Source organism: Gadus macrocephalus, chromosome 22 (genome assembly GCF_031168955.1).
Source record: "Gadus macrocephalus chromosome 22, ASM3116895v1".
Taxonomy (NCBI): domain Eukaryota; kingdom Metazoa; phylum Chordata; class Actinopteri; order Gadiformes; family Gadidae; genus Gadus; species Gadus macrocephalus.
This window is the reverse complement of record NC_082403.1, coordinates 13,455,367-13,469,480: the sequence shown is the minus strand read 5'-3', so window position 1 is coordinate 13,469,480 and position 14,114 is coordinate 13,455,367. Positions and strand designations below refer to the sequence as shown.

The 14,114-nt window shown below is 43.1% G+C and overlaps 2 protein-coding genes across 3 annotated transcripts in view; both read left to right on the top strand.

The window, feature by feature from the left end:
• Positions 1 to 14,114, top strand: part of jkamp (jnk1/mapk8 associated membrane protein) — a 230,892-nt gene that overhangs the window by 205,746 nt on the left and 11,032 nt on the right. The gene's annotated exons all lie outside the window — the stretch shown is intronic.
• On the top strand, positions 7,200 to 13,786 carry irx4b (iroquois homeobox 4b). Of its 2 annotated transcripts, XM_060043641.1 has the most exons (6): positions 7,200 to 11,195; positions 11,407 to 11,634; positions 11,845 to 11,957; positions 12,061 to 12,217; positions 12,735 to 12,888; positions 12,976 to 13,786. In XM_060043641.1, exons 1-6 carry the CDS (start codon positions 11,151 to 11,153, stop codon positions 13,533 to 13,535), a joined length of 1,257 nt encoding a protein of 418 aa, XP_059899624.1. In that variant the 5' UTR covers positions 7,200 to 11,150; the 3' UTR covers positions 13,536 to 13,786. The 2 variants fall into 2 exon arrangements, with proteins under 2 accessions (XP_059899624.1, XP_059899622.1); XM_060043639.1 differs by having other exon boundaries at positions 12,735 to 13,786.

Below are 14,114 nucleotides of genomic sequence, written 5' to 3'. Positions count from 1 at the left end.
AATTCTGTGCAATGACAAGCAAGCAAATTATGTAGCAGACGAAAAATTAGCCAAATTACATCAAAAAAATTTTTTACCATGTTACCTTTCCAAAACACATTGCATTAACGAGTTATTGGAACTCACCGTGATCCACAGTCGGGACTTGGGCTGCTCCGATCTGCCCAACTGCTCCCCTCTGCAAATCCAAATCATGACACAGCAGATAAAAGTTGACCTCAGGAGCACTCTACTGGTCAAACTAGGTAAGGACATCTACTAGCAGACTGACGGCTTTCCCCTTTTACTTGAATCGCCCATAACAGCCAGCCAGACATAAATGCAGATACGAAATATCTACAGAAGGGGAAGGGGCATGTGGCTTGGCAAGTGTGTTTTTTTTCGAAATTTACTCTTACTTACCAGGGGCCGACTGTGACGTTTTGTGTCACAGTCGGCCCCTAGCTGCCCCAGTTGAGTTGTCAACGTTTTTGCCTCGCAGTCGATGTTGTATTTAAACATTGGCAACTTTTTAGATAGAATAGACTGGGCTCCAGTATCCAATTGTCAGCCACTACACATCCACTCCTATGAGGGCGAGCTCAGCACTGGGTGACTGCCTGCACTACGTCTAAAACAAATCTTCTGGTTCCTCATCCACTGCGTGCACTTTTTTCTTTGTGTCTTCTTCAGCCGTGCAGTATCTCTCAGTCTCAAATTTTTTTCTTTGTATTTTATTTTCTAGTTTCAGGGGCTTCCAGCGCCCACCACAAGGTAACGTCAAGGGGAAGAGAAATCATCTGTGCGAACGGAATCGGTGCTGGGATTTCCCGTCTGCCATTGTGACAGCGAACCCACATCTGACAGTGTGAATGACTGAAAGTAGGGTTTAACTTTTCGCATTTGACTACACCGTTGCGTTGGTTTTACAATAATTTCAGAGCTTTCTCATCTCGTGTGTCTGATGGAGTTGCAGTATGAAATAAAGCCACTCCAACCGCTGTTTTCCAATGGTGTCCGTACAACTCATCCGAGAGTAAGCCTATCACTGTGGTTTTCATGAATATTTTGTAAAATGTTGATATGTTTTTCATTTTTAACTAAATATTGTTATCTTCTAACATATATTGTTGAATATATTGATTCCAATTCTTTGAAATATGAGGGTATTATAATGTTTGTTCAAAGTTAACTAATCTGACTGAATGTTTGCCACCTATAAATTCATGCATAGGCCTGTAATATTTGCAAACTGCCCCTTGATAAAGCTTCATTTTATAAAGGTGGTGCACTCTGGCCTACACTATCAGTTGCAAGAGATGGTGTACAAAATAATATACTCCATAGACTACTTACAAGGTGGTAGTTTTTTCATGTGTGGATGGACTAAGGAATAGTTCATTTCAAGCTGAGCCGTACTCCCTGAAGTCAAGCAGCAGAAGTTAATGGACAATGTACAAATACTACTTGCCTATTTTTAGGTGAACCAAATATGCAAGAGTAGTCTTTCATGTCAGAAACGTCATTTCAGAAACTTCTCCAGGCACCACTACACCCCCCCTGTATGTACCCCTTGATGTTGCCATGCCAGTAGTATCCCCTGACTCATGTGTATTGTTGTTTCTGCTACATTCATTTTTTATATACTCAAGTATCTTAACACGACTGATTATATTTATTATTATATTTATAAACGGACTCAACTGACGTTGAGCTTGTTTGTCTTTCATAAGTTTTGATAGTTCTGGGCCCAGTCTGGCTGCAGATGTTACCCGCCTGTACCCCTGCTTTGTTTTGATGAGTCAAAGCTGAGAAGGTCACTTCACACATAGAAGTAGATCCCAAAGGCAAATGTTCATGCAATGCATGCTTTCCCATCTTAGGATATTCCATGTCAACATCACCCCAAAACTCTGCAGATGACTTTCAGCATGTGCCATCTTATGCCCACGATCAGAGAAGGAATCTGATTTCCCTGCAGGATGGCTTATCCTTTCATTCACACTGAACGTTCCTCCACCAATCCAGTTTTTCTGACACTGCCTCAATATCAGTGACATACTGGTTGAAATTGTGTCTGGTTTCGACAGATGTGCTACCATTTTTACCATAGGACATCTGCCAACATCAGTGATGGCAATTGGTTCATCAAGCAATGGGAAACAGCTCAAATCTAGAATCCATTCACTTTATAATCCAAGTTCCATTGAACCCAAAAGCGTTCCCACTTTTATTAGTTTTACGTGGTCATTTGTCTTATATAACCGTCAACATAGTAATCTATGCAATTTTATCACTGTTTCTGAAATAAGTCCATGTGGAGCTCTGTCTGGGCAGCAGTTGACTGCAGTGTCAGCGAGAGAGTTGGGTATTTCGGGCTAGGGTCGTAACCACGGGGATGACACACCCCCTACCTACAACTCTTAACCCAAAACTAATTTTTTTCAATCTGACCTTCTGATTCTTGAAAATTATTAATCGATTGGAAATATGATTGTTACATATTCGCGTTTGTGTGTTGGGACCCCTATTTATATGGCTAGAGGCTGGGTAGGCTGTATATTGCTACGTATTTAGTGTAGGCCTACTCCTGATATAAGCTAAATGCTAACAACAATGCTTTAAAACGATCTTTATCACGTACATATATATTCGAGGGACAGGTCATCCGTAAAGCCAACTCGATTTTAGACTGTAAAAGACGCCCCCTTCACCAAAATGTTGAGGTTCTCCCCTCAGGCCAGAGATTCAGAGTCCCTTTTTGCAGATGCAATAGGACCAAAAACAAATTTTTACCCGAGTAATTGAGTAACATTTAGCAATATCCTTGCTAAATGTGCACAATACTGAATTCCAGAATTTACTGTTGTGTGTTGTCTGTGTGTGTGTCTTATGCATATCGGTCACTGTTGATGTTTTAATGTAGGCTATTTCTTGTATGCTTTTAACCTGACTGCAAACCAAGTTTCCCTTTGGGATAATATAAACCTACTACTACTACAACTGCACACACACACGGGCATGCGCACACGCACACACACACACACACACACACACACACACACACACACACACACACACACACACACACACACACACGATCTTACAAACCACCAGAAGGTGGCACCAGAGTTCAAGAAAACAATAAATACATATACATGTGTTTATGTGTGTGTGTGTGTGTGTGTGTGTGTGTGTGTGTGTGTGTGTGTGTGTGTGTGTGTGTGTGTGTGTGTGTGTGTGTGTGTGTGTGTGTGTGTGTGTGTGTGTGTGTGTATGTGTGTGTGTGTGTGTGTGTGTTTGTATTCCAATGTGAATACCCATGTACATTTTGATATAGTAATTGATAAAAAGACAAAAAAGTAAAGATACCTTTTCATCTTTCATATTTTTGCATATATATAATTTTTTATAATATATATATGATGTATATATTGTGTATAAATGGTCTTAATAATATTTTTATTGTGTTTATATTATAAAGTCATACTAAAATCAACAAACCGGCTTGCAAACTTCAAAATAAAAGTAAAATAGAGAATAACATCTTAAAAATCCTGTCATCTTTAAGCGGCAAAATAATCAAAACTGGTCAGACTAGGAAGAATTGACAAACAAACGATACAGGGATCACGTTGGGGGAGCTGAGGTGGTAAAAGGCTGTATCGGTCCCTTTGGACCCAGGCTTCAGGGCTGAATAATGCATGGCCACTCACAGAGTAATGAAGTGGAAGTGATATCTGGGAATACGGCTGGCCTGGAAGGGATCCCCGCTCTGGGTTTGAACAGCTCAATGGATCCCCAGCATGCCCTCTGTCTCTCTGCCTGTCTGTCTGCTCACCTGTCTGTCTGTTGGCCTGTCTGCCCCGCGGTTAGTCTATCTGTATGTCTGCAAATGTTTCATGTTTTATTCACTCTGACATTGTTGGTCTGATAGACCTGCGTCCGTACACACACACACACACACACACACACACACACACACACACACACACACACACACACACACACACACACACACACACACAGACAGACAGACGCGTCTGTCATCCTCTAAGCCAGAGAAGAGACTAGAATCACAGAATGATAACTGGAAAAGAAAATGTTTTGTTGATAACTATGCAACAAGAACAGGCAGAAATGGAAAAAGACTATCTCTCAAACAAAGAATCACACACACACACAGCCATGCACGTGCAAATATCAACATACATACATGCACCACTACACCCACGCAACCCTTACCAAAGCTAAAAGGGTTAGTGTGTTTCTGTTTCACTTATTCTACATCATTGATGGGAAGAAAGTCCACAGCATTATTTTAGTCCTTGGACTCCCATTGTTCAGCAAGGTTCCTATTCGACATGAACAGAGCATGAGACAGTAGACCCAGCTGTGTCTGTGACAGCAACCCTGGTCATATATGTGAATCAAACTAAAATCTGTAGAAATTGAGATTGAAAGAAATATAGAAAGATGGATCTGAAATCCATAAACCATCTGATGGAATGAGGGTTTTCAAATTGCCTCTTTAAATAGTACATATATTTCTTATCAACACGCTCTTTTCAATATTATATTTTGCAGTGATTATTTTGCCCTCAATTAGGTTTCATATGAAATATTTCCAAGTTGCTAAAAGCCTCTCATCCCAACAACACCACAAAACTCCACATCAGCAGCAAACACACACGCACATATCCCATGCTGTCAAACCAGCTCAGAAACCATCTAGGAGATACGTTGAGTGAGCATCTCTTTGTTAAAATTGATTTAAACGTTAAAGTTTTCATACTTTCTGATAGAAAAATTGTCAAATGCGTCTCATTGTGATGAAATAACTTGTGATTGCAGTTATTCCGACTTTTTTGCAAATATATTCCGCAGACTTCAGCCCACTCCCTCTCTGGCCTGCATTAACATGCTTCTATTTTTAACTACACTGAAAAAATGTGGAGGGGAATTTACTAAGAAAAAGCTTGGTAACAAATTCCACAAAGACTTTAGTAGATGTTACAGAGAATATTTCAAGTTAGCTCTACATACAGTTAAGAAGTGTTCTATCAAAAGGTACTCAATTTATCTTTACATTTGCTGTCTTTGTTACTAAACTGTACTCCCTATTCTTTAGTTTCATAATGGCCTATCTTTAGTCAAGCAAACAGTGTGACATTTTTAAAAAAAACAAAAAATGTATTATGTTTTGAAACACGGTTGCAACATATACAGTCTGGTGCATTAGTAGAAAGCAATAAACTGCTCCAATTTCTTAACAATATTGAGTGAGAAGCTCAGTCACAAACATTTTTCCAAAAACAAAATGCTGATCCTTCCACTTGCTGATCCTTTTTTTATCTCAAATGTTGTTGTTTTTTAAACTGCACTAATATTTGAAGAAAACACCAACATAAACTTCAGTACATCTGATATAAAATGTAAAATGAAAGCAAGAGAAAGAGAGAGGAAAGGAACTGGAAGACCAGAATCAGGAATCCAAAGTCCCTTGTGAATAGCTTTTAGTACTGTGAGCGTCTAGCTAACCGTGTCAAGCATTACTGCATGAGACGAATGCAATACAAAATAACTAAATATCACACAGACTCACAAACACTTCAAAAGACACGCTACAAATGTGTATTTCATCTTTGGTGGGTAACTTAAAAGAGCCAGTGAACCCAAAACCTTTTTATTTTATTCATTTGAAACATGGTCATTTGTCTTCTATGATCATCTACCTGGTAATATATGCCCTTGTATCACTGAAATAAGTCCCCTTTTAGGGGACAATGGGGTCAAATCCTCAGTTTGTACCATTCTCCCCAAAACACTACGTTCCACTCTGCTGAGAATGCAGGTGACGTTCCTTTCTTGACGTCGGAGGGACTTTTCCGAGGAACTCAAACGTCGGGACCACCAAGGGGGTCCAGCAGCCCGTCTTGTTTGGACGCACGTGGGGAGGTATGGGCAGCGGTGGATGTCGGCGTCCGAGAGAAAGTCGGGCTGACACCTAACGCCACGGTGTGTGTTGGTGGTGAAGCTCCGTCTGAGCAGCGGGTTATTTAATGTCTGTGTGAGGCTTCCCGGACATCAATAGTATGACGCTACAGTCTTCAGGACATTCTCAGTCCTCTTGGATGGTTTCCTCGCAGACATCCTGTCAAAACATATGAATTGGTGTCCAGAAGCAATACAATGTAAATGTTTTGTTTTTTTAAGTTACTAAAAGAGGCGCTTCAAGGAGTTAACGTGGCCATTTAATCCTGTTTAATTTGACACTGATGAGGACAGGGTATCATTTAGGCATTATAACCTTGCTTACTTTTTTGGTCCAAGTATGACTTTTGGTATGAAGGCAGCTCAGCTTCATAAAATATTTGCTTTGTGGAGCAGATATTAGGCCTTCGATTTTAGGCAAACGATCCATCTGACTGAAAAACTATAAATTCTGATACAACAAACAGATATTGTATCAGAATTAACAAATGAAATAGCGAAATTGTGAGGGATGTGAATAAGTAAATGGTATACAGTAAAATATCGGCTTTTATCCTTTCAGATCAACGAAAAGCAAATTCAATAAATCTAAATGTTAAACTTAATTAAAAGGACATACTTTTTTTCCACACTCTGACAGGTGGAACTTGCCTGTAGAGATATCCATTTACAATTATTGAAGAACAGACAAAATATGGTTAACATGGACACTACATTCATCAGAAAATGTCATCATTTTTCTGGTAGTCTTTGATGAGTTCCTCTGCTGATGCCAACGAACTCCATTAAGCAGTGGATGACGGCCTCTTCTGCATGTTGTTGTTTAAACAGACAAGTAAATTATTGAAGAGAACCCTCCATATTTTTTAACTCGCTCATGCATACAGAAAGCGAACAATTATAAGAGAATGCCTCATCTTTACATTGTAGTCTAAAGTATTCTCAAAATACGAGTTAAGAGGATGGTGAGAGGGAAGCCATAAAATTATTTTGTTTGTCAGAAAACGACTGAGGTCTACAAGACAAGTTCGGCAGTTCAGAATGGAAGTTCAATCACAGGGGGAGGTGAAGAGTTACAATTACTCTGCAGAGGTTGAAAATGCATCTGTAATGGCCTGATCACTATTATTACCTATTCTCAGTAAATGTGAGCACTACATCATTTGACATAATTGTATGAACTTTACCTGACTGGTGGCGCGTTTCCACCGGTGGGTGCGGGTTTGGTTTGGTATGAGTAGGTGCGGAACGGTTCGCGTTTCAACCACCAAAAGTTGGCGGGGTCCAGACTTAGCCGTGATTGGCCGTACTTATCTCTCAGTACTCCTCCATTGGGGTACCAAGTGGTCTGAAAGGGTGCCAACAAGTTCGAGCTACACATGCCGTCCGTTGATTGGTCGACAGAATCGTCACCTCCGTGCGACAGGGGGATGATAACAAAAAATACAGTAGGCCTATCCGCAAGGTATTTCTGGACAATGGCGAAAGCTTTGTTGATTGAGGAAATGATGCGCAAAAGTTTGCCGTCCTTCCTCAACGTCCTACTTTGTTGCTCTTTTTACTGTGTCCTGTTCTTCTTTTCATTGGATTTATTAGCAGGCTACACAGTGCCGGGCTGCGATGAGGTGCAAAAAGAAGACCCATGAGGGATTCACTCATAGCATGTTTCCCATGAGTGAAACATGCTATGAGTGAATCCCGCGGCTATCGCCATCCTGCCTAAACCCCGCCCTACCATAAGGGTACTGTCGGCGGTGGAAACGCGAGCCATCACTGAGCTGCGTGAAGCTGCACCTACACTAATGCCTGATCGTACTGGGCCTAAGCGCACCCGCCGGTGGAAACGTGCCATGAGTGAATCCACAATGGGTCTTCTTTTTGCACCTGCAACCCCACCTATGGTCCAAAATATCTCCCGCAGTTTGAGAGTGTAAATCTCAAGGTGGATCAAAAAGGTTTGCTCCAGATGAACTGTTGTGTTCTTTCTGATCTCCTCTTTGACCTGAGACTAAAGCTGATGAAAACACGTGTCATGGGTTGTGCTGCAAAGAACAGACTGAATGATTACCCAGTTAATTAGGTATAGCTAGCTAAAATAAAATAATATCGAATACAGCAGACCTGCAGTATATATTCTTTATGAAGGTTAAAACTTTCAGTTTTTCAGTTGAAACTTTTACAGAGAGCGAGGTATTGATTCTGCATGGAATCTGGTTTGCGGTGCACTTTGCAACACACTTATTTTATTTCACCACAAAACAACGGTAACTGTTACTGCAGCAAGTTAATTATATAAAGTTCAACAGCATTCGAACATGCTTTAATCAGCAACATGTTAGAGCCAACTCCTGCATTAGTGCTGATGAGTATTCGATTTGTCCGGCCGGAGCACAAAAAGCCCAACTCCCCCCAAATAAAAGACAAGCCGGTCCCATAGTTTCCATACATTTTTCGAACTCAACGGCCGCCATCTTAGCTACATAGTGGAAGAGGCAGAGCCAGGCTGAGCCAATGTCGGCGCATTTTCCACAAAGCCTGCATTAATGGAGTCTTTTGGTAGCTTTGATAGCCTTTTATAGCTGCTAGGCGTAAAGGGTTCACCGTTCAAAGCGGGATGTTTATGCCGGGTTCCGAGCCGCGGCGGCAGTCAAGATCATAATTTCCGGATTATGCACCACAGAGTATTCGATTTGGTTCAACATTGACATCTGAAAATCTGCACACTTAGTGAGTGCGGATAGTGTACTATAGGTTTAAGTGCACTCATGGAAGTCTGGATATCGGAACACAGCACAGGCCACGTTTGCTAGCACGATAACAAGCTAATATTTGCCGGCTAGCATGATGGACTAATGTTACATGTTACCAAACATGTTACCTTAATTCGTCTGACTCCTAACAAGCTAACCGGTATGTAAAAAAAGTTAACCAAGCACATGGACTTACTCACATGACGCCACATACACAAATATTCACTCATGAAGAGTCCTGTTTGGGTCCGTTGAGTTACTGAGAGCACACTGCTCTGATGTCTACACGAGTGTGCACACAGGTGACTCCTACGGCCCAAATGAACTAAGGTTACAGTCAATATATTACTTTAGTTCATTTTACTTGATGCTATGGGTAAAATGTACACAGGAAAACTATGATTCAAAAATACACACAAACACCAAGTAACACCAGTAATATTTATAGGGCCAAAGAATTAATGACCACCTCCTCCTGCAAAATGGCACAGGCCAGGCGAAGGGGTGACTAGAAGATACAAATATTGTGGCGTAGCTTCATGAATGAATGATGGATAGAAGGAGGCAGGATCAAAACGATATAATCACAGTCAATGCAGTAAGAAATACTGGGGAATGCATTTATAAATATGTAATATAAAAGCAATGCAATATTAACAAAGACGGATAGCATATAATCCATGAACCTTTATGCATCCTATTTGTTCTCTCTGATTATATCTGCCAAAGATCATGCCATTTGGAGAAAGATGAGACCTATATCTAAAATATATAAAACCTCAGCCTGTAGTGTAGGTATTTTGTTCAGACAGCGTTCCATGGAAGTTGTTTAGATCACAACGAAAGCAATATTAAAAGCAGTCGTGTTTATTGTCAGTTACTTTACACAACACTCCACTGTGGAGTGACGCTTGTTTTGGCAAGAGGACATGCGACCCCATCACACTGATGAAATAACTCAATTTCCAAAGCGTTGAGCACAGACCATAGAGAGAGAGACAGTAAGTCCATGTCCAATATCTAAGGATCTTCCATGGGGCAAATGGAATGTCAATCAAGCAGTGGAACATGGATGCGCTGTACCCCGGCGGGCAGAGACGTTTTCTGGTGAGACGCTTGCCGTTGTTCTGGCCTCGGTGTGCTACTTTACGTGTGTCCTTTTAACTTTCCCCGTCCCCTCACGCCACTGCGATCCTGTCTATTATCAGTAAATATGCCCCCCCAGCACAACTCTAAACAAAGTTTCAATCTCTCTATTCTGTAGCATTTTTTTTTTTGCATTCTGTAACTTTTGAATGTGTTTTTTTTTTCATTTTCTCCAAACCTTTGAAAGCCAACCATGCAGATTGTTCTTATTTTGTCTTCTACATATACAAATATGAAATAAAAGGGCAAATGCCAGCCTATAACTTATCCCGCCAACCCCTTCTTTGGACTGGAAAAGGCAAGGCCAATTATCATAATAAATAAAAACAAATATTAACCAGCATACCGTCCTGTTTCAAACCTTTTCCTTACTGCGCCTGTTTCAATCTGTTATACATTAACCTCTAACTCTGCGTTTCAAGAAGACAAATGGACGCTTTAACCGAGATGAGAAGAAATACCTTTGCGGCTTATAGCGTCATTAAAACATGACAAGCATTCAGCTGCTAAAGGTGCTTATTCCAGGGAATGAAAGAGTGTTTACTCTTTGATTAATTTGCTTCGAGGGAGACCTGCAGTTTCAAGACTCATGAATAAGCGGGTGACAAGTAGATTTCTCCGTGGTGACAAGTTATCTAAGCTACAGGGCAAAACGATTATGCTAATAGCGGCGTGTAGTCATCAATCATCTGATGTCAATGCGGTGTCACCGTGCGCTTGCGACGCGCCTCCGGTCACAGCGCGCGGTGCGCGTGGATGTTGTTAATAGCCTACCTGTCCCTCCGCTCTGCGGACGCGCAATTGCTCTTGCGTAAACTATTTGTAGGTATAGGAAGTGAAAGGAAACGAGGAGCGGAATTGATGAAGCGAGTTTTCCTGATAAATAAAACTAGTGGGCTACAGTACACACACACACACACACACACACACACACACACACACACACACACACACACACACACACACACACACACACACCGGGGTCCACGTGACAGAGGCACGCATGTTTAAACCAAGAGGGCACGAGGAGCTGTATGATTTGATATCATTGTGCGGATTCATTGTCAACCTCTGAAGTGTGCGTGTGTGTGATGCTGATTCTACAAAAATGGAAAAGATCTTCAAGGATTCGGGTGCTATTTATTTTGAGTTAATGCCCGATCGACGCATGACCAAAGTGCAAAGCATCGTTTGCGCATAACCCTGCCTTGATAAGTTGGAGGACGTTTAGTTGGATGAAGTTGATTCAGAGCCATATTTCGCTCACCTGTGATCCGGATCATGGCTTATTCACATATGGGATACTCTTACTCTAGCACGCCGCAGGTAAGCCATATAATAACTTATATTGATTGTACTATTTATTTGATCATTCCAATTATAAATATGACAGATTTTATTCACCATTAGCCGATTGTTTTTTATTTACATTCTGCGATAAATGAATCGCGAATGCGTCAGACGTTAAGAAATACGCAACCTAAAGAATAAAAACACTATCAAAACATTTAACGAAAGATTTGTAATTTATTTGCAGTTTCTAATGACATCGGGCTCCCTGAGCGGCTGTGTGGAGCCCGGCGGACGGGCTCTCATGGACATGAGAACTTCTCCATCCCATCCGGCTCTCAGCTGCCCGCTGTACGAGGGCAGGGTTCTGCGGTCCCCCGCGGCGACCAGCATCGGTCTCTGCAGCGGTGCCTACCCCAAGGGTCAAGCCTACTATAATACTTGTTCCAGCGATGCATCTGCCATCTACTCTAGGGTGAGTTTCACTTTAATCACTCACTTTGTTCTCATTTAATCAGCAAACACTAAAAAGTATCGGGTCCGGGAAATACCTTTCTCTTGATAAGCTGCGGATTAACCATTGTAGTGGTTTATTTATATATGAATGAACCACTTCATTTCGGTTCGTCCTGGTTCATCAATAATCATAATTAATATTTTAATATATCATACTTTTATTTTGCAGAACCCACTCGATTCCAAAGAAGGGGCCATGCCTGCACAAACTGGGGCATCTCAAGCCCCAGCCTACTATCCTTATGAGTACAGCTTCGGGCAGTACCCTGACGACAGATACGGGTAACCCACGCCACTTAAACATCTCCATTTCAGTCCAGCTGGATCAGCTGTTTTGCAGTCCCCTCTGACTGCCCGCTCTGGTGTGTTGATGGTCCCCCCCCAGGTACTCATGCACTGATGGAGCGTCTCGCCGTAAGAACGCCACCCGGGAGACCACCAGCACGCTGAAGGCCTGGCTGCAGGAGCACCAGAAGAACCCCTACCCCACCAAGGGGGAGAAGATCATGCTGGCCATCATCACCAGGATGACCCTCACGCAGGTGCACCCGTCCTCCAACCCTTCCCAACAAAGCATAGAGGAGATGGAATGAAGGCTTTTAAATGCTGAATCAAATCACTCAATTCAATTCAATTGTATTTGTGCATCCCTTAATCACAGGTACAGTCTGAAAGAGCTTAACAGGCCATATAATTATGACAGCCCTCTAGCCCTAGCGCCCAAGAGGGCAAGAAAAAAACGTCCTTAATTAGCTAGGAAGAATTCTTTCGTAGGAACATAGTGTGGGATGGGGTGGTCAGGAGTGTCATGGGTGCCATGATTGACATGCATACATAAAGACAGGCAAAACATTTGAAAACATTGAAATGGTTGGATGCTATATCCGTCCTTCAGCCCACGGTGTGTATTTACTCCAACCCGTGTATAAAAGAAAGTATTTATTTTAGACACGTCATTCATGAGCAGGTAGGGCTGACCATGTTGATCAGGATGTTGGCTGCGGACGCCCCACGATGTCTGTCCTATAACCGGCCTCCTCTGCACCCTGTCGCGCTCAGGTGTCCACATGGTTCGCCAACGCACGCAGGAGGCTGAAGAAGGAGAACAAGGTGACGTGGTCGCCGCGCGCCTGCAAGAGCTCCGAGGACCGGGGCGCTGACGAAGACAGCGACGCAGGGGAAGAGCAAATTAAAAGTGAGCAGGAAGCCTGTGGTGAGTACAACAAGGGATGCGTGGACACACCGCGGCTCCGGATCAGAGGGCACACACGTCTAACTGTAACCGGCTTACCTCTCCCAGATCAGAGTCTGGGCGATCTGCAGAGCGACCCGGAGGATTTTGACCGGCTGGAGTCCGACGGATCAGAGAGCGAACCAAAGACAGACTATGTCCCAGACGGAGGCGGAACAGGAACCCCCTTGGCCGAGCTCTCGCACAGCAGGCGGCCCGTCGCCAGCGACTCGGACACGACGCGCGGGAAACACAGGATTCCCTCGGACTGCCCCGGCCTCACCGCGGCCCGGCCCCAGAGCAGCGCCCTCCCCGTCTCCTCCGAGGCCACGCTGAAGATCTGGTCTATTGCTCGCCAGGCCGCGTCTTTACAGCCGGAGTACTCCCCCTGCATGCTGGCGTGCCCCTGCTCCCCGGGCTATCCCGCCAGCATGGGGCTGACTGCTCCCGGCAGGAGCCATGACTCGCCAGTGGCCACACTCAGAGATTGGGTGGACGGCGTTTTCCACGACGGTCTGTTCCAACAGCGAGCTCCTCACCAGGCGCCGGCCGAGTCGGAGGGGACGGCGGTGTGGGAGGGGCTTAGTTATGGACAGACGGACAGCAGGGCGGCGGGCCACTCCTATTGAGTTCCGGTGAAAACTCTTTTTTTTTTTCAGAGACTTACAGACTTCCAATGTGTCACTCGAATGGGCACTTTGTTGTTATCTGTTTGAAGCGACATTAATGTTGAGGGAATGATGTGTTAGATACACTTGGGTGGGCCCTATCTCTCTTCATACATAGAAGAGACACTGCGTTATTAATTCCAAACTACTGCAGAGATTGTTCTTACTTTTTGAAGAGTGTTGATGAAGAAAATAAATAGCATTTCACTTGACACTTGCACTATATCTTGCACAAGCACTGAGTCACAAGAATAAAACGTGTATTCGAGAGCATGACGTTTTTCGCTCTGTGCCTTCACGTGGTAGCTAGGTGCTGGATATGTGCTTCTGATGCATGAGATCCATTCAGACCCTGCAGGTCCAGTTAGAGGAGATTTTGTTGTGGTTGTGGGTATATGTGTATTTGTTTGTGTGCGGATGTGCAATTGTGTGTGTGTGTGTGTGTGTGTGTGTGTGTGTTTGCATGTGCATGTGGGGGGATGTTTGCGTGTATATTTGTGCATGTGTGCATGAAGGGGAATGTGTGTGTGTGTGTGTGTG